The sequence below is a fragment of the Parasteatoda tepidariorum genome, chromosome 7 (genome assembly GCF_982258835.1).
Source record: "Parasteatoda tepidariorum strain Cologne lab strain chromosome 7, Ptep-v5.0, whole genome shotgun sequence".
Classification (NCBI taxonomy): domain Eukaryota; kingdom Metazoa; phylum Arthropoda; class Arachnida; order Araneae; family Theridiidae; genus Parasteatoda; species Parasteatoda tepidariorum.
The window spans coordinates 92,445,878-92,467,362 of NC_141761.1; the positions used below are offsets into that span (position 1 = coordinate 92,445,878).

General features: G+C 28.2%; 2 protein-coding genes across 5 annotated transcripts; one reads left to right on the forward strand and one right to left on the reverse strand.

The window, feature by feature from the left end:
• Positions 1-151: 151 nt before the first annotated feature.
• Positions 152-5,530, reverse strand: Pfas (phosphoribosylformylglycinamidine synthase). The gene has a single exon (XM_016055452.5). The coding sequence runs from the start codon at positions 5,255-5,257 to the stop codon at positions 1,298-1,300; it is 3,960 nt and encodes a 1,319-aa protein (XP_015910938.3). The 5' UTR covers positions 5,258-5,530; the 3' UTR covers positions 152-1,297.
• Positions 5,531-5,657: 127 nt separating this feature from the next.
• LOC107442011 (uncharacterized) lies at positions 5,658-15,383 on the forward strand. 4 transcript variants are annotated; one of them, XM_071183147.2, is made up of 8 exons: positions 5,662-6,000; positions 8,464-8,935; positions 9,080-9,160; positions 9,856-9,955; positions 10,642-10,702; positions 12,877-12,899; positions 13,710-13,788; positions 14,399-14,538. In XM_071183147.2, the coding sequence occupies exons 2-7, from the start codon at positions 8,506-8,508 to the stop codon at positions 13,753-13,755; spliced, it is 741 nt and encodes a 246-aa protein (XP_071039248.1). In that variant the 5' UTR covers positions 5,662-6,000; positions 8,464-8,505; the 3' UTR covers positions 13,756-13,788; positions 14,399-14,538. The 4 variants fall into 4 exon arrangements, with proteins under 4 accessions (XP_042901161.1, XP_042901162.1, XP_071039248.1 ...); XM_043045227.3 differs by having other exon boundaries at positions 5,658-6,000; positions 13,710-15,383; XM_043045228.3 differs by having other exon boundaries at positions 5,658-6,723; positions 13,710-14,667.
• The last annotated feature ends 6,102 nt before the right edge of the window (positions 15,384-21,485 follow it).

Genomic DNA, 21,485 nt, shown 5'->3' on the forward strand with positions numbered 1-21,485 from the left:
GTTCTTTCACGACATTTGCTAAACCTTATAAAATAAGGCATTTGATTTACAATTCTTAGTTACTTCCAACAAGTAAAATATACCAAGCATTAATGTTTAGCAAATACACAAAAAAACTTAAAGATTCTGAATCAAAATGTGAAGAAAAAAATTGTTGTTAAGGAAATAAAATTTTTTTAAATGTAAGTTTTAACAAAAAATAGAAAGGAATGAGTTTTTTTTTTTTTTTTTTAAATTGGAGATAAAAACTCTCTGGAGGAATTATATTTAAAAATAATAATCAACAATTAGGGATTATTTATTTGAATTGAAATGACCAAAGTTCTTAATTTTCTATCAACTGTGCTAAGTAATTTATTAAACTAGGAAATACACTTTAAAATACAAAATTTATTTAAAGCTTTGCTACAAAATTAAAAATTGTTTTTAAATATAAATTAAGGTAATTATTGAAAAAATACATCTCGAATTGTTTTTAAGAAAATTGTTTACTATTTTTACTTTTGAATTTAAAAAAAAATTAGTAAAATAAGCTGTTTTTGTTTATCCATGTTTGTTTGCTTTTGAGTGAGAAGGTTTTGAAACAATATTTTGTGTCATAAAAATATGAAAGCAAATTTATCTCATGCCAAAATGATTTTTATCAATAATATCCATTAACTATAGCAACCATTTATAACCAAAAATGTTTTTGCTTTTCTGACAAGCATATGCAGGTTTCATATTTAACAGTAAAAACAGTTATTTAAATCGGTATATAACTTCATAACTAGGACTTCAAAGTAGATATTAAAAAAATTGCCAGATATTTCAGATTCTTAAAATCCAGGTGAAATTTGAGTTTGATTGGTGAACTACATCCTTTGTTTTCTTTGTTCGACAAAAAATGGATGCAGCAATTAATATTTATCAGCACAACTACAAAAACCTATTCTGATTCGATTCGTTACGGAAATCACATCACATAATTTTTTTCACACCATCAATAAAAGTAACCATGCAAATATTTATGACTTTCAGAAAACTGTTAGTATAAATCATGTGTGTATAGAAAAGTAAAATAACGAAGAAAAAAACATAACTTTTTTAAAGATGGCACTTAGAATTGAGCAAAAAATTAACAAGGATACGTAAAAAAAATTTACAAATTTGAAAATTATAACCTACATAACTTAATAAAATTAACATTCATAAAGCAATGAGCAAAAACTATATTTAATAAAATGTTGTAATAATTTTTAAAGCTTTCAATGTAACGCAAACCAAATTCATTTAAAATAACTAGAATTTACATTAACTACCTCATTCGGCAACACCAGTCATATGCATTAGTGAACATCTTTAGCCAAGGTGATGCTTCCCCCATAGTCTGTTTCCAATCTTCAGGCATCCAAGCCCATTGCCAAGGTAGAACACAACGCTCTGGATGTGGCATCATGGCAAGATGTCGGCCATCGGCAGAGCAAACAGAAGCAATACCACCAATACTTCCATTAGGATTAAGAGGATATTCCATAGTTGGTGAAGAATTATCATCCACATACAGTAACGGAGTCAGATTTTGTGTAAGCATATCATTTGAGAGATCATCATTCTTGAACTGAAAGCGTCCTTCACCATGAGCAATCCAAACTCCAAGCACGGAGTTTTCCATATCTTTTAACATTATTGAAGGAGATTTCATGATTTTCACTGAGACAAAACGGGACTCAAATCTTTCGGATATGTTTTGGGCAAGAGTCAGACCTTGAGAAATGTTGTTACTTTCATCTTTGCAAGGCGCAACCCAGCCAAGATGGGCCATTAACTGACAGCCATTGCATACACCAAGACTGAAAGTATCTGGACGCTTTTTGAAATTGGCAAACTCTGCTTCTAACTCAGGGTGGAAAAGGAAGCTGGCAGCCCATCCTCGAGCTGATCCAAGGACATCAGCATAGCTGAATCCACCGGGAAAGATAATACCTTGAAATTTTCCTAGGGAAACTCTTTTGGTAATGAGATCAGTCATGGTTACATCCCATACTTCAAACCCAGCCATGAATAGAGAAGCAATCATTTCTCTGTCTCCATTAATACCTTCTTCTCGAACTACAGCAACTCTAGGTCCAGACTTAAATGTCGAACGAACCTTAAGAGATGATATATCAAAAGATATAGAGTAGTCAGGCTTAGAGCGTGATAAAAGACTCAGTTTCTCTTCTTCAACACAAATATTGTTAGTTTGCCTAAGTTCTAATTGAAAGCTGGTTTCTTCCCATAGATTTCTCAGTGTTACCATTGGTTCATTCAGAACTTCAACTGCATCGATGGATACAACAACATTTGAATTTTTACCATGATTGTAACTGTAACCAATATTAAAACATGTAATTCCATGATTTCCATAGGCACTTATCACTGATTCTACATCTTTTTCTCTAACCTCTAAAATCCAACCCAGTTCTTCATTGAACATTGTGGCCAGTATAGATCCTTTATTTTGAAAATTAGCTTTTACTCCACAATTTGCAGCAAATGCCATTTCAAGGAGAGTAACAATAGGTCCACCATCACTAATATCATGACCAGCAGTAATCTTTTTATTCCCAATCAAGTCTTGAGTAACTTTAAAAGAATCTTTTAATTCTTTGGGATTTTCTACATCAGGAACTTCATTTTCTGCTCCTAATTGATTGTAGCATTGAGCCAGTGCAGTTCCACCTAGTCTAGATTTACCATTGGACAAGTCAACATACAGTATAACACCCTTGTCATCAGGACATTTTAAATCAGGTGTAACAGTTAGTCTTACATCAGTACAAGGGGCATATGCAGATATGACGAGAGTTCCTGGAGCTTTAACAGTCTCACCACCAACACGAGCAGCCATACTCAAAGAATCTTTTCCACCATCAATAGCAATTCCAAGTTTTGTCATTAGAGAACACATAGCCCTACAAGCATCATAAAGTGCAGCACCTTCACCGGGCAGTTTTGCTGCCCACATCCAATTCCCACTACATTTAACATCCTTTATTGATGATATTTTGGCAAAGACTAAATTTGTCAGAGCTTCTGCTACAGACATTCTAGCTCCAGCACTTGGATTAAGAAGACCTTTAATAGGCTGTTCTCCAATAGAAGTAGCACTTCCAACTGTGTCAAAGTAAGAAAGTGCAATAACAGCAACATCTGCTAAAGGAGTGTGAAGAGGACCAACACACTGCTGCTGAGCAATCAACCCTGTGACACTGCGATCAACTTTGTTTGTTAAATATCTCTTGCTAGCCACAGAAGGCAGTCTTAAAACTCGCTCTAATGCGGAAATCAGACTTACATCTTCAGAAATTGTTAAGGATTTAGACTTTACTTGTTCTCGCTTTAAATCAAACTTCTTTGGAGGTACAGATCCTAATACGCATGATAGTTTCAAATCAACAGGATGACGAGAAGTTGTAACATCTTTCTTTTCAACTAAAACTACATTACCAGTATCAGTAACTTCTCCAACAAAACTTACAGAACATTTTTCTCTGTTACCAATGCTTTGAAGAATATTCTTATCCTTAGGATGCACTAAAATTGCATTGCTTTCTTGATATTCTGCACCCCAAAGTTCAAGCACATTTAGGGTAGGATCACCTAATTGGAAATTTTCAGCATATATAACAGCTCCAGCACCTTCAACTATTTCCTTAAGAACATTACCATTTCCACCAGCACCTTGATCATGAATACTTGCGATTACATTTCTGTCACACCTTTCAATACCACGTTCAACACACGCTCTCACAATTCTATTTAACTTTTGTTCCATTTCAGGGTCACCTCGTTGAACTGCACCAAAATCCAACTCTTCTTTCTGATCCCCTTGGACATGGACGGATGAAGCAGCACCTCCGCCAAGACCAATTCTATAAACAGGACCTCCAATTTTGACAACAAGCATACCTAACTCAGGATCCTTCTTCTTGATTTGTTTTTCATCAATACTACCAATACCACCAGTAAACATGATAGGCTTAATATACTCTCTTCTTTCACCATTGCTAAGTTTCATACCAAATGATCGAGCAAATCCCAATATTATTGGCTCACCAAACTTATTACCATAATCTGATGCACCATTACTAGCCTCAACAGCAACATCTACTGGAAGAGCGAAATTAGAAGGATATTCAAAACTTTTATCTTCCCATGGTAAATCATATCCAGGGATATTTAAATTGCCAAAACTATAAGCTGCAGATCCAGCAATAACATGAGCACCTCGACCAGCAGCTTGGACATCCCTTATTCTACCGCCAGTACCAGTTGCAGCTCCACTGAATGGTGCAACTCCAGTCGGAAAGTTGTGCGTCTCAGCAGTAAATATGATGTGTCTTACACTACCTTTAGTTTTAAAATAACTAGGTTGATCTGAATCTGTTGGATAAAACACTGAAACATTAAATCCTTGAATGGCACTACTATTGTCAGAGAACTTGATGACATTATTCTGATTAGAATGATTTTGAGTTTTCATAATCATTTCAAATAGATTTTCTTTAATGGGAATACCATCTATAGTTAATTTACCTTTGAAAAACCAATGACGACTGTGTTCACTATTTGATTGAGCTAAATCAAAGCATTCAACTGTAGTTGGGTTTTTCTTCAACTCTTCACGAAAAATCCTAGTATAAAAATCCAAATCCCAATCATCCATAGCCAAGCCATGGGAATTACTAATTTCTTCAAGAGCTTTCCTTCCAGAACCCAATATATCCACTTCATACCAAGGCTCAGGAGTAAATTTTATATCAAAAGTTGTAAGTGGATGCTCATAGACACATTCAGTCATTCTGTCATGTAGCAGCCCAGTAATAGCATTCTTTATCTCAGCTGAATAACTCGAAGAGAATCGTAAGAAATACCTGATGGATCGCTCGATTCTACTTACAGGTAGGTGGATAGATTCACATATCGAAACTGCATTTGTGGAGAAAGGTGTAGAAAAATTCAATCTTGGCCCAACTTCTATAATAAGACATCTTGAATTACTCACAGATTCAATAAAACGGCTGCTTTCGGATATTTCAGAGTCAGATGATTTTAGAATCCACGTCAACTTTGATTTTTCTTCAAGCTTAAGAGCTCTATCTGATTTCACATAATAACAATATTCTGATTCAATTTCATTTATTTTAAAATCAGATAGTTTCAAATTCAATTTATTTTGCACTGATCGCAATTTATGTTCCGACAAAGCTGGAGTTAAATAATAACGCAGCATTTCAATGCTTTGAGATGATCTGAATTGATCTCACAGTAAGATAAATATCTGCAGCATTAAAAACTGTTTTATCAATTTAGTTAATCGTTCAGCCGGCTCATCTTATCTTATCTTATCAGCCGACCAACACCACGTGTTTATTAAAATGGATACTAAGCAAAAAAGTTTTTGAAAATTTCAACAGCTAAAATTAAAGTAAAAAAAAAGCGGCGCCCTCTTATAATTCAAATAAAATTTAAATTTAAAATTGCAAAACAAAAAAAAAGAGTGTTGATATCTAAATCTTTGCTGGAAATTTCTAATTAAGCAAATGCAGCTTTTAGCTTACATTGTATTTTCATTTCGTTTCTATATGAAAGCTGTAAACAAGCATTTAATTTTACATAGAGCATAAATAATTGAGCGGTTAGCAATTCATTCAATAAACAAATACCAGTGGTCTGCTATGTAAAGAAATGTTCTTTGCAAATCTGTGTTTTTTTATTATTTTAAGGCAATTTTAATAATTAAAAATCAATTAAAGTGTCCCAAAAGATTACATCATACGGACTATTCTAAATTTTTGTTAGATTAGCTTAAAAAATCGTCCAGATTTTAACTTACTGTAACTGCGTTAGAAAATGTAACTCAAAAAAGAAAACTTCTTTTTTTTTTTTTTTTTTTTTTCAGTATGAAAAAAATTGCTTTCTTTCAGTCTTCTACGAATAACTGATTATTTTTCAAATAAGAAAATGTTTTAAGAAGTATGTTATTACTTTCAATTTTCTCATAATTATTAGATGATTTTAAATAAAATTTCACATTATAACCGTCGTTCATAAATCATAAAATTTTGTTTCTTTAAAATTTTTATCATCCATTCTTTAAATCTTATAGCATAAATTTTAAAGATTGATATATTTCAGATAAGTTTTAATTGAAGAAAACTTCCTATATTGAAAATTAAAATATAAGGTCTATTTATTTTAAGTTAGTTTTATCTTTCTTTTTAGTTTTTCGTAGTTCTATCATAATCATGATATTGTTTTTTTTTTTAAGTTTTACATAGTACTTTTATTTATGTCGCACAAAAACTGCACAATGGGCTATTGGCGACAATCTGGAAAACATCCCTGAGAATTATCCGGAGACAACATACGTAGGTCACATTTTACAGTGAAGACACATTCACGCGCCATCCATTAATCCGCAGATTGTAATTTTTTTTTTAAATCAGAGCATGACCAATATATGAACTTATAACCTCACCAAGTTTTACACCAATGGTATATAAGCCTGTAGATTCTTACTACAGAGTTAAGAATACATTGTCTAGTCTGTGTCTAATTATTTAAAAAGGGAGACGTAGTAACAGAAAGATATATCTGAAATTGATATATCCGCTTAATCAACAAAAAAGACATCATACCTTTGGAGTTTTAATTTAGCAATAACCACGTAGCTATATTTGACAGTTATTATCCTAGGTATTTCCCCCTTTTTAAAAATAATAAAATTACATTTTGTGATATTTTCCTTATTGTGTTTCTTTTTACCTTCATTAAAATTTTTGTGTATAATTTGATATTTTAAGTGTGGTTAGAAGCAGGCAAATATTTAAAATGTGAGTTTTTAAATGATTTTGATGTTTATAAGAAAAATATTTTAATTGTTTATTAACATTAAAAATTATTTTACCAAGGAAAATATCTTATTCTTATTAGGATATTATTTATTAGAGTTAATTTTCCATCTTTTAAATTTTTTTTTTTTTTGTGAGGAAGTTTTAACTTTTCGAAGTTTATTTATGATAAAAATTTAAATTTCTATTAATTTTAATACCTGGTCACCATTTCATTATATAAGTAACCGATTCAGCTTCTTAAGTGTTTTACTACATTTATATTATTACATTTATATGTTATCCATCATCTCATTATAAATCTATGAAAAAGAAATTTTTTCAATATTCAAGAAATGTTATAATTTTCTTCTTATTTCTAATATTTCAAACATTAATTTCAGACCATAGGAAGCAAATTTCTAAAATTAAGGAAAAATTTTTTAAGAAAAATTCAAAATGCTTTAAAGCAAAACTTTCCATTTTTTTTATTTATTTATTTAGTATTTATTTTTTTTTAATTTCTATGCTTTTACGACTTATTTTATCATCAGGAACCTAATTTTCAATTTTTCTCACATGTTTGGTTTTTCTAGCAGCAAGTTTCAAAGCAACTCTTGTTACAAGGTAACCAATAAAGTTCTTGCCATTTTTTATGGTAAAAAAAAAAAGAGTTACAGAAAGTGTAGCCTGTTATTAGTCTTCAAAGTAATCTCCATTGGCATCCAGCAGCTTCTGCCAATGTGTAATTGCCTTTTTCGGTGCAATGAAGTTCATGAGTGCTTTTGATCTGAATTTTTTAAACCAATGCCTCGGCATATTTAATGACTTGATACAGTTGCTGATAAGCCCATATTGAAGTCGTAAAGCAAACATCATTGAATGTGATACTTCTACAATCAAAATGCTCAAATCAAATTCAAAATGCTTTGAAGCAAAACTTTCCATTTTTTTTATTTATTTAGTATTTATTTTTTTAATTTCTATGCTTTTACGACTTATTTCATCATCAGGAACCTAATTTTCATTTTTTCTCACATGTTTGGTTTTTCTAGCAGCAAGTTTCAAAGCAACTCTTGTTACAAGGTAACCAATAAAGTTCTTGCCATTTTTTATGGTAAAAAAAAAAAAGAGTTACAGAAAGTGTAGCCTGTTATTAGTCTTCAAAGTAATCTCCATTGGCATCCAGCAGCTTCTGCCAATGTGTAATTGCCTTTTTCGGTGCAATGAAGTTCATGAGTGCTTTTGATCTGAATTTTTTAAAACAATGCCTCGGCATATTTAATGACTTGATACAGTTGCTGATAAGCCCATATTGAAGTCGTAAAGCAAACATCATTGTATGTGATATTTCTACAATCCGTTTGTCTTTACGTGTTTCGATTGATGAAAGTGTACATTGGATCTGCTTTTATAGCAACGGAGATTTCTACTCTCGCCCAAAAGTTTTTTTAAACCAGGTGATTTTCTTACATATTCTCACTTCATACAATGGCAAAGCAAAAACTTTATTGATTACATTGCGTTTTCGAAAACTCAATTTTTTCACATTCATTTCTTAAATATTTTCATTGTCAATTGATCTTAATGTATTCTTATTGTACAGCTTTGATGGACCGGAATCATTTATTGACTTAAACTCTCAAAGATGAGTGCTGCTACTGAAGAAACAGCAATTCATACAGCAAATACAAAGACAGAACCAACCCTAGAAGTAAAAAAAACTGAAGAATCTGTCATTCAGATTGAGAATGTAGATGAAGTGCTGCCAAAAATATCACACGAAGCTAGACATTCCATTGGCTCTTATGAAACATCGGCTAAAGACAAATTTCCCGGTGTATCATCGAGCCTAGGCAATGGTGGAGGGCGTAGCAATCGACCTAGCCAAAGTGAAAAAACATTAGCAAAATCTCAATCTGAAATTCAAGTATGCCATACCAATTCTTTATCTGTGAGTCAAACTAGTAAAAATAGTGTTATGACATTTTCAAGCTCTGGTACGTTTTATGGTCACTCAAAAAAGAAAGCTGAAGTTAGGATACCACCAAAACCACCTCAGTCTTCAAGCGCAAAAGGTAAATATCTTTTAATATTGTAGTTTTATATTCCTTTTAAAAAAAAACATGATTTCAACAATAATTTTAAGAAAATTTGGTTTGATAATTTTAGTTATTTTAATTCCAGTGTCATTAATCTTTTTTTTTCTTTCAAAAAATTAGATGCTGCTGATTTTCGTCAAATGGAACAAGGCTTATTACAATTGCTTGAAGATTTTCACAGTGGAAAATTAGCAGGCTTTGGTAAAAATGTTTTTTCTCATGAAAATTTTTCTTTGCTACTTTTTCATCTCTCTCTGAATGGTTACTTAGTGCTTTTTAAATGATTCTTAATCAATAAATAAAACTTTTTGTGAAACTCATTCTTGGTTTATATTTTGTTGATTATTTGCTAATCAGTGTTTTCTTAAAGTATATGGCATGGTTATAAAAATCATATAAATGTTTTGTTATCTAGTCAACAACCAAATGCAAATTGTGCTTATGAATAATGAACAGCATAGTATCTTATCCCGTATTAGTGTAGATACTAAAAGATACATTTAATACCGGTTATGTGCACAGATCTGTGCACATAACCGGTATTAAATGTTATACAAAGCAGAATTTTTTTTTATTCAAGGAGCAAAATATTAATTTAGAGTACAAAAAAAAATCTTAAATATTTTTATTACGATTTCTTTTCCTATTATGCAACACTTTCAGTATGAAATTAAAGAGCATTTAAAAAGTTTAGACCTAAATATATGGTTTCTAACTTATTAATAGGTGGTTGAAATGATAAATATTTCTTTCATCAGCAAACTAATACATCAGTAAATATTAATAAAAAATATTTTAGCTACCATTAATTTTTTATGCATTCTATTCATGTCTAGCACCAATGAAATATTCTCTTTTAACAGCATTTAAAATGTGTAAAATTATGTTTTTAATAGGTAGCAGTTGTACTTTTGAAAAAATGGAAAATGTCAGGGAACAGCAAGAGAAGCTTGCACGACTTCATTTTGACTTAAATGCTCAACAAGAAATTCATGGGTAAGGATGGTAATTTTTTGTATATGTTTTGCAAAAATATGTTGAATTTATTCTATGAAAATACACAGAAGAAAAATGTCTAAGCTCTTAAAATTAGTTTTGGCAACCTGTTAATTTGAATATTTTTCTGTGAACCTTTATAAATCCTTGTTTTATTTTATTATATATATATATATATGATGTATCAAATTATCTTGCACTGCAAAGACACTTTATTCTCATTATTGTGTTGTTGTTTTTTTCAATAAATACCTATTTTGCTTAATTTGAAATATGAATATGAAACTTCTTACCTTTTCTTCAGAGTACATTGTGTGTCTTAAAAAAAAAATACAAAAGCCTAAATTATTATAACTCTAAAGATATAAGACTATTTTGCTTTGCTAACCCTCTTCAAAACTAGTTTTCTAATTATTATTTTATGTAGCAAAGGTTAAAATAAGTAAATGCAAATTAAATGTATCAGTTTTAGTTTTTTTCTTTAACTGTTATAACCATAAACAATTTCCTTAAAAAAACAGGAATACGGTGCGAACTTTTGTTCAGCTCTATTTTTCTAAGAAGGAACTTGAAATTATATTTGTAATGGTTAGGTCTGAAACATTTTTTAGTTTTAAACTTGAAAAATGCTTTAAATTTTTATGAAGAATATACATATTTACCCTTTGCTTTTATTTACTTTACAGTCAATATACTGCTGAAGGGATCAATATGGCCAAAGGAAATCTTTCAAAACTGATGGATAATGTAAGTTTTAAAATTTATGATAAATTGTCTATCATTTGGATGAAAACAAAATATTACTTATTTCTTAATATTGTTAAAGTGTTCATATGAATATTTACTTCTGTACTCTTTTTGTTATTATTTTTATTTTTTTAATTGAAAGATTTAAAACATAATTTTAAAAAATGATATTTTTACTTATAAATAACCATTTTGATAACTTTGTTTGCTAAAAATTTTGTGTACACTATTTTACTATGATAGTTTTTTTAATGTTCATTTGTTATGCAAATAAAAATTTATTGTGACTATATAAGTTTCAAATGAATTTTATAGTTGCTATATAATTCTTACCGAATTCCTAACAAGAAGATAATTGAATATTTATATTCTTTTAGTTTTAAATTATTTCTATGACAGTGATTGCCCTTGATAAAATCACTGGATTATAAAATCAATCATGCTTAGAAATTAAATCCACAAGGACAGAATCATTACATGTCAAAGCATGTTAATAAAACCATATTTTAATTTAAAATATGTTTGCTATTTTATAAAAGTGAGCTTCTTGTGGACTGATGTTTTAAAAATGAAATGCTTTTTCTTGTATAAATTCCTTTAATTTTTCCCACAATTTTTGATCATTTGAAAAAAGCTTTTTTAACATGATTGGGAGAAAAAAGCTGTAAAAAGATCGTGTGAAAAAGCTGAACTTTGTAAAGATAGCAAATTCTAGCCAGCTAATAATGAGCAAAAAAGGAACAAAACTACAAGTGAGGATTATATGATTAAAGAATAACTTTGTCAAGGTTCAACATTTAAACTGTATGGAACATAATAAAATTTTGTTTACGGGTATTTTAATGAGCAGATTCAGGAGCAGAAAGTTGATCATTCAGCTATTATAGTTGCAATGACAAAATTTCGAAATTTTCAATGGGCAATACTAACTTTTTTTTTTTCAAAATCTTACCCTCTTAGTAATAAATTTTAAATGCAATTTGTACAACATTTTAGCACAAATGGTGGCAGCACTACACTAAGATGAAGAAACCAAGTTACAGCTTACGATATATATGCTTTACTTGTCTTTTCTTTTGCCACCAAAACGTATTTAGTAGAACTGAATTGCTCAGACATTGAAGATTAATGGAATACTTTTTTTTTCATTCGTTTTTAGTGATGCTATTTTCTAGACCAAGAAGATTGTTTCTACTCCATTTTATGTTTCTTGCTCTGGGGATAATGTTTTGATAAAAAAAAGTGGATGTTGCTATTTGCGAATTTCAATATTCAGTCTCTGCATCACTGTGTGCTAGATTATTGTTTTTAACATAAATCTGAAGCTCCTAATGTAACACAAAATTGTATTCCTATTTCTCGAATGTTATACTTGACATGGGAAAGAATCATATGTAATAAAAAATTATTTTTTAATAACCTTACATTTAATATTGTGAATAGTGCTTAATCATGCATTATTTGACTCTGACAAACTTTTTTAAGGATATTACTGCCAGATTAGCTGCAATAATATTGATTTTACTCTTTATCGAATAAGTTTTGTAGGAAAATAAGATTCCTTTTGGATTGTATCGTTTTAGAACTACTCTCCATTATCAGTCGTCAATTCTACACATTTTTTTGAACTACAACAGAATAATTTAAATACTTGTAAAACTCTCTTTAATTAAGAATAAAAGCAGTTGTTTGTTCCATGGGCCATCCTCTTTAAATGTTAGCTTCTTCCTTGTCAGCCAGTTTCCTTGAACCAATTTGGAAATGTCATTCCTCTACCCTTTCTAACATTTGTGTGTTGAATGCTGGGGTGTCCATGAATTCAAGTTTTATATTTAGGATTTAATATAATAATATTTTGCTATCTAAAGGGAAGTATTTTTTATGGTTCGTTCTCTTTGCTATGACATATCTATGCAAATTGAAGTTTTCAGTGATTATTGTTGTTCCAAAGAGCAAAACTCTTTTGAAAATTTTTTCAATTAGTTGCAAAATCACCTATCACACTAAAGTTGTTAACTATATTTTAAAATGTGGATGGTAATTTCTCTTTCTTTATATTTTCACTTGTATTATAATTGCTCATAATAACCTTCTTAAATATAATTAAAGTGCTTGGAAGATGTATTTATTTTATTTATTATCATGTCTATTTAGTTTATCTCTTTTTATTTCAGCTTCAACAGCTTAGCTTGTCAATGTATCCTTTTAATGTTTTTCCATTGAGATTTAAAATCATTATATTATTTATACTATTTTTTTTATATATAACAATAATTTTAACAGATTTTTATACAATTGACAACTTACTACTTTTCGTTTTAAAAAATTTTTTAGTTTTTCATTGGTGCAGAATATACATTTTTATACAGCTCAAATACAATACAGTTTATGCTTCAAAAATTTAAAAATAAAGCATAAATTGAAGTATGAAAAAGTTAATTTGTATTATTAAGTTATTGTTTTAGGTAATTATGTACTTGTTAATTTGTTAGTTTTTTGTAAAGTAAGATCGATTGTTCTAAAATGTAGTTTTAAATTCCTAGTTGTAAAATAAATATGTGGAATAAAGAATATCGTTTAATAGAATTCTTTCTTATTTCAAATATTTAAAAAAAGAATTATACTTTAATTAAGTTCATGGTGTTTCCTTCTGAAGGTTTGACTCGCAATATCAGCTTATCGCTATCCTTATCATAACAATCACGTTTTCCCCTGTTTTATTCCGTAGTAAAATAGTGTATTAAAAAGAAAATTTTTTACGAACTTTCTCAGGAGCTAAATGCTCAAAAGGGTTAAAAATGTAATAATTCTATTGTGTTGATTAACATTTCTTTCTTTCTTTCTTTTTTTTTTCTTTTTTTTTTAGAAAAAAATTCAGTCATGAAAACAGAAATTTAGATGTAAAATAATTCCAAGAAACTGAATGCCTAAGATTTTAATCTAGTTAGAAATTTAAATGTTTTTGTTTTGCTTTGAATATTTATTTATGTTTCTTAACTTTATGAAGTGAACAATTACAAACAGATACTTGTGGTACAGCAGAAGAAAAATGAAATGTCTCAGTATATCTTATATTGGTATTGGATGTTAGTTTCAAAATAATGCTCATGCTGAGATTCTGTCTATTGTTTTTATATTTATTAATTTATTATTCTTTAAATCAGTACTTATCACCATATTCATTAAATGACTCTCTCTCTCTATTTTCAAAATTTTATTATATCGAAATCAAATTTTTTACTTAAAGAGTTTTTTTATCCTTATTGTTATCTATATCTATGTGTATGAAATTTTACTTTTTTAAATTACATAATTTAGTGTGTTTAAAAGAAGTTTTAGGAAATAATGTATGAATTTAAAAAGAAATTTTGCAAAGTGTTGGGGAAAAAAATAGAAATTATATCATAAAAGTCATTTTTCTTTTTACAATTCTACTTTTAATAATTTTCCTCATAATTTTGTTAATTCAGTCAAATCAAGTGTGCCCTTTAAAAGTTTGACTTAAAGATTAAAGATATGTTTAATATTACTGTTTTAGAAGTGTTTTCACACATTGTTAAAATATATAAAAAAAAATTAATTGCATACTTTCAAACATCTTTTTCTCTCTCCATTTTTAAGAGAAAAGAAGAGGTATTGGCTTTTTGTTATTATCCAATTTTGTTTTGTTTTTCACACTTATAATGATCCTTCCAGCCTGCACTTTTTACTGACAACACATAATGATCAAAGCCTCTAGACTGTTTCATTTACAATGTGAATACTGGTTTCAACCTTGATAGCCAAGGAAGAGGTTGACCAGTTCTTATGCCTAATAAATTCTGTATCTTCATGTGTCAGAATGAAAATCACAACCTGATCCAAGGATAAAAAGTGAATACTTTTGATGCTGAACAAGATTAAGGCAAACATTTATGTTTTGACTTTAAGATTGGTTTAGCAGTTAACTTTGCTGTGTCTCAAAATGAAGAAGAAAAAAAATGTTTAAGTAATGGGGCAAAAATTGGATGCATTTATTTTAAAATACAAAACTAATCAACAAATTTTTGTAGAAATGAAATTTGTTGTTATGCCACCGCTGTAATTATCTACTGTCTGTCATTTATGAGATGAATCCCTGACTTCATTAACCCTTTCGCCCTGACTGTTGCAGCAGAGAGTGCATAAAGGTTGCACGCCAGCATGAAACTCTCTGACATCCCAGCCGACACACCGGTGTGTCAGAGCGCTTTTTCGTTCACTCACTTCTGCTATGCATTTCTAAGAGTGTTTTTAAATGTTTTAAAAGCTATTATTTTAAACACAAGATGGAATTTCTTCTCCATGATATTTTAGATACAAGTAGATTTGACCTTCTACTCGAAATGAGAAATATATGACTCCCATGCACATGGTTTTTGATTATATAAACATGATGTGAAAGGCATGTTTCCCAATCCAATGTTATGATGACTCTTTAAAATGAGTACTTACAACAACTTTGATTCAAATTATTAGAATAATTAAAAAATTCGACAATAATGAATCTTTTGTTTTTGCTTTTATAAAATAACAAATTTAATGAGTGAAATCTGCAAATTTCATGGTAATTTTAAAACATTGAAAAAAATCAAAGTCAGTATTGTTAAAAGTTATTACATAGTAAATAAATATTGAAAAAATTATTTAAAAAGAAGAAAAACTTAAGTAAATAAAGTATGTAAATAAAAAATATATGAAGTATAAGTCGTTTATCTACTTTACGCTATTAAAGAATGTGTTCATATTTTAGTAATTTCCTAGATTTAGACCTAGCAGCAAAAAACTCTCCAGTCCCGGACTGGTGCTTGCAAAAAAGACTCCAGGCCCCAGCAATAAGCACACGTTTGTAATTCCCGTTGCGAAGGAGTTAAAAGCAACTTAACTGAGATCTTATCTCGAGATTACCAGGCAGTAGTTATTTATTTCTTCCTCATGTTGTTTTATCATGTATTAATTTGTATGTATACATTTTGCCAACTTATTCTTCGTAAAAATTACACTGCTCAAGTTTACAAATGAGCTTTTAATGTGCAATATATGAACACACCATTTAGTTTAAAAAAAATTCTGTTAAAGGTAGTGTAGATCAAATAATTATAAACATTCAAATTACGTGTGTGTTTTGAAGTGTTTACTGTTTATATAAAATAGCGAAAAATATATATAATATATCATATAAATTGTTTGATATAAAATTGTTCTTTGTTGTAGTTAAATCCTACTAAATATTTTGAAATAATTCTTATTCTAAGTTCTTTTTCTCATTTTTAAAGCATTTAGATCATTTAAAAAATATACAGACTTTAAAAGTAATAATTAGAACACATTGTAGACTCTCAACACAAGGTTTTGAAGAGAAATACTAAAAATTAATACAATTTTAGTTTATAGGTTTTCTTATTTTGAAAGTTTTGGATCGTAAAAACACTTGATCTAATAGCCATACTCTCAGCAAGTTTAATAAAAAACTTACCTGCTGTATTATTTCCCCTCAGGATTTCTGTCTTTTATAATTTCTGTAGTATACAATTAAGATGGGTAATTACTAAGACCCAATTTTTTTGCATTTTTGAAGTCTTTTTACTCTTTTAATGGCATTTTTGTTTCTTGATTGTATATAATTTAACAAATGCACATTGAGAAAAAACTGTGTTACGTGGTTTAGGACTATTAAGAGACAAGGATCTTAATTTTTTTTTTCCCCATATAACATGGGTCAAATAAAAATTAAGAATATCATTTTGTATTTAACAACCAAAAATTTATATTAATTTAAAATTTTTGGACTTAATTTTTGTTAAATTGTCATTTTATCTTTTTACCAGTTTGAAACTTACGAAAGTATTAAAAAAATACTATATAAAATCTAAATTATTTGTTAATAAGAAAGTAAATATTTTTAACTATAAATATGGGTTTTGTTTTTTAAACATTTATTTATTATTTTTTTTTATTTATTATTTTTTTTTATTTATTATTTTTTTTAACTGTTAATTATTTTTGTAGTAATTGTTATTCTAAATATTTTCATACAAACTAAAAGAAAAAAAATTATCAAATATTTGTATGTTTATAATACTAGCTCTCAAAAAAATGAATGAAAAAAAATTGTTTGCTTGTGAAACTTTTGTAATAATTTTAATATTCTTTTTAAAAAAAGATAATTAATATTTTCTATGTGTTGTATTCAAATTTAAATGCACTAATCTAGCAAGCATACCAAAATTTTCCATTTATATCATGAACTTGTGCACAATGCTATGAACAAAAGTGTATTTTTGTGAAAAGAAATATTTAAAATAGTTGCTCAAAACTGAATTGATTTGAAAAAATTTTTCTTATTAATTCCAAAAGGTCTTAACTTATTTATGCAAATTTAAAATATTTTTCATAATATTTTATTACTGCTTGATGTAAAAAATATTTTTTCTTATTATAATACAAAAAGTATCGAATTTTGCTAATAGTTATTCCAAAATTCAAATAATAATTGACAATAGTTGTACAATACAATATGTACTATAAAAAATATATAATATTGGAATTTAATTATAAGTTTCTCATTTTTAATTATTTTTAATGCAACTTTTGAAGTATTCTTGACAATATTTTCAGATATTACTTCAAGGAATTATCTGTAAGTTTTCAAATCAATTTATTAAAATTTTTAATTACGGATTCTATTTAGGATTATTTTAAAAATAAAGTTATATTTAAAAATAGTTAATAAAAATGTTGATAGATTTGTTTTATAGTTGCTCTTTTTTCAATGTGGTGACAGTAGATGTTATGATATATATTGTTGTTATTTTATTGACTTTATCTTTATACAATGAAAATGTGCTGATAAACAATCTGTTGACTTATTTTTTTTTTCATTAAGTTCTGTTATTGAATATAAGATATATTAGAATTATAGAGTTACGTAATTCAAATATTCTTTTGACTAGTATTTATTTATAATTTTTTTCTAGTCTTTTTACTAAGTGATAAATAGTTTGATATGTGGTCTCAGTTTTATTATTATATCTAGTAGCAAGCTTGCTATAATATTCATTTCTTAGGTACTTGGTGTTTTATATTATTTAAAATTTATAAATATGTAGTATTTATTTAATGATGTAGTATATTTATTAATAATGTAGTATATTTATAAATTTTCAAAAGTGTGATATTTTTTGATCTGTAGTTCTGTGAATTTTATAGGTATGCTTTTCCATAAAAATTATTATTTATTACTACTTTATTCATGTTTATGTTAAAGTGTATTTGTGAAAAAATGCTGTTTAATTTTGATTAAAGTGAGAAAATGTACTTAATTTATTTAAAAAAAATTTGAGTGGTCTTTAAGCCGGAATAAATTTTAGTTGATAGAAATTTTCAAAAAATAATTTTTTGCATTTTTAATTTATTCTGTGAGAATAAACATTAGTTGTTTTTTAAAATCTGTGTTAACAATTTTTACTACAATGGAACATAACATTTACTGTGTTTTTCTAATGGATTTTTTTTAACATTGTTAATTTTGGAATGTATTTTTCTCTATTATATTGAGCAAAATTTGTGATATTTAAAATTTTAATACCTCTTTTTTGCTTGTAAAATAAATTTTATTATGATGAATATAGTTTTCTTGAACTGTGAATAAACGATATGGTGTATAAATTTTTTTTGTTATATATATATATATATATAATTACCTGACATGAAACTGTAAAGATTACCACGACAGGTGAAATCGGAAAAACAGAAAAGGAAATAGCATCCAAAGCTTGACAAAAAAAAAAAAAAAAAAACACGTAAAAGAAATAACACTAAAATATAAAGTGAAATGGATGAGCCTTTGCGAGTGTCCCCACATCGGTTATCCATTAGTGCATTTTAGAGCTATTTCTTTTCTGTGTGTTTTCTTTTGTGAAGCTTTTCAAATTTCTCTGTTCTGCTTTTCAGATCAACAAGTGTATAGAACTCACAAAATAAATTAAAAACATAGAGAAAACATGGGAAAAAATTATTTATTTTATATTAAAATCTTTTATTTTTATTATAATTTTTATTTTATTACAAAATATTTTATTTTAATTATTTTTCTTCATCTCTTTTAATTAATCTTTATTTTTCCATGTTTTCTCTGTATTTTTAACTTATATATATATCAGGGTTGCCACAGGCGACTAAAATGCAAGGATTTGCAACTCTTTTAAGCATGAGGCGACTATGGCAACTTTTTTTGCCTGAAAAGGCTAAAAAAGGAACTATTTTCATGAAAAGGAGACTTTTCTGTACTCCTAGCAATGTTTTTTTTAACATAAATTGGGTTGAAAACCAGCAGCCAGCGAAATCTTCTGAACACACTGAATTTTTTTCTCAAAAAATAAAAAATTTATAATAAAAATAATAAAATTTAAAAAAATTAAATAAGGAACTAAAAAAATTTGGATTGCAAATTAGAGTCATCACTTTTTAATGCATTCAATTTGCACAGATTCTATCGTAAGTCTATTTCGTTTTTCTATCCCCTTTTCAATGGTTATTGCTACGAAATTCTGCATGATAACAAAACAATTTTTAATACGATATTACGATGCATGAATTTCGAATATATATATATTTGCTAAATCAATTAATGATAAAAGGGAAAATTTCTTAGAAAAAGTGTGTTTTTTTTTCAATGAAAAAGTATTTTTTGAATGAATTCTAGTAATTAAAAGTACTTAATTTTCTGCAGATATACTAATTTTTTTTATATAAAAATTTAGTGGTAGAACACTAACGTTTATATAAAAATTATCATATTTGCCACCAACTTGACTAAATGGATCATGGTATATGACAATTAAGTCATTTAATAAAATTTTAGTCTTATTTTTGCTGAATTTTTGTTCTTATTTAGGCAACTATTTTCACGCTTTTGGCTACTGAAAGCAACTATTTTGTTCATTTTTTTTTCTGTGGCAACCCTGATATATATATGTATATGTCTCATCAGCTCACACGATTATATCTGCAAATATATATAATTTTATTTATTTAGAATAATTTTCAGAAAAAATAAGGGAACTAATTTCCTAATTTAGTATAAGTTCATACTTTTAAATTATTTTTCTAGTAAAATGTTTCTACTTAATCAAATTAGCTTTAACTAATTGTAAATGTTGTCTCATTTTCTATGTTTTTAATCTAAAATATTTAATAAAAAGTAAAAATATTTTGAGAAAATTTCATCACCTAGGTACCTTAATTTTATTTCTTCTAGATTTTTTCTTAACGATATTCCATTCATTATTATATACTGGATTGAATGGATATATTATATACTGAATTGCTCGTATATACTGGAAAGCCGAAAAAAACTGGTATAGACAGTTGTGTGCAATTATCCGGGGTATGCAACCAATCAGAGTTACACTAAATAAGATAAGTGCTTGGTTGGGTTGTCAGATTGGTTCTTGCTGCTGCATGACAAGTTATCAAGTTTTTTAGTAAGTTTGAAATTGGTGTTACAGTCCACGTACAAGGTAGCAATGAAATTTGGTATTCGTGGTATGAATTGCCTCAAGCACGTCTTGCTTGTTAGTTGATAAAAGAAAATGGGATATACTTTCTGTAATTATAATATTTTTCAAAAATAACATCAAGAATGTTAATATGGTCACCCAAAAACATTGACTAGAGTTTTTGGTGAAAATTTATATATAAAGAAAAAGCACCTTTCTATTTCGGGTGCTTTTTTTAACTGTTTGAACAATTGTGCTCTCCTTAAATATGCAATCTTTTTAATTCCCCTGCCCCCCCCCCCTTTTTTTTTGTCATCATTTTTACAATAAAAGCTTTTAACCCGCTAAGTGACTCAGTTAATCATCGCTGATTATGAAAAGCAGGGTGCTCCATAATCACTGATCTTACCATGTAGTTTTTGAATCCTTGTCAAAAATGAAAAAAATTGTGCTCAAAAAATAATATTTAAATCAAAACAATTTCAAGTCTAAATGCTCGCTGCTAAAAAAGATGGAGCCGATTACACGGAAACCTGTTTGATTGCCGGAGGAGTTGAAAGGCTACTATTAAAAAAAAAAAACTTCATCTTCATGTTTAACAGGCCATCAAACTAATTTCTATAGTTTTCATACCACCTTCCTCATAAGTGATTCAACAGATTATTCATGGCTTTTTTTATCGAGGTATATTTCACCCCAAACAGCAATATATTTCAAGCGTGAGTCAGCCAATCAGGTTCGAACCAAGGCAGGTATCCAATTAAATCTTATCCGAAAATTGATTCAGCGTGATAACAAACCAAGGCCTTAGAGTTTTAACGTTAACGCACCATGCACAACCATGTGATTAGTTGCAAGTACCTAATAAAAAATAATAATTTTTGCGAGAAGAAATTTTCAGTATTAACTGCACCTTAGATTAAAAAACATGTCTTAATTTCTGAAATGTATTGAAATATTTAATGGAAAAAAGAAAACTTTTGTGAGTCAATTGTTTTACTCTTTCTCCCCGTTCAAGTGGCTCACACCCACCTTTCCCCATCATGTTGATCCTACTAAAAGAAGCTTACATAAATTATGCTTTTACAATTTTATTTTCCACCTTATACTTTAAAATCGTATCTATGATCTTGCATTTACAAACAATACGTTTCAAAAAGAAATAATTACTTAATGTTTACAAATATTTTCTTTTTAACCTGTTGTGTTCAAGGTTCGATAGATTCATTATCATCGATATTGTGTGTTGATTGAGGAAAATGTTT

Bases quoted from the DNA above. Each gene is read 5' to 3' on its own strand.
- Pfas (XM_016055452.5), bottom strand. From the start codon at position 5,257: ATGCTGCGTTATTATTTAACTCCAGCTTTGTCGGAACATAAATTGCGA.
- LOC107442011 (XM_043045227.3), top strand. From the start codon at position 8,506: ATGAGTGCTGCTACTGAAGAAACAGCAATTCATACAGCAAATACAAAG. The intron at 9,161-9,855 runs GTAAAAATGTTT...TGTTTTTAATAG, and splicing joins TGGAAAATTAGCAGGCTTTG to GTAGCAGTTGTACTTTTGAA. The intron at 12,900-13,709 runs GTATCCTTTTAA...AACTTTATGAAG, and splicing joins CAACAGCTTAGCTTGTCAAT to TGAACAATTACAAACAGATA.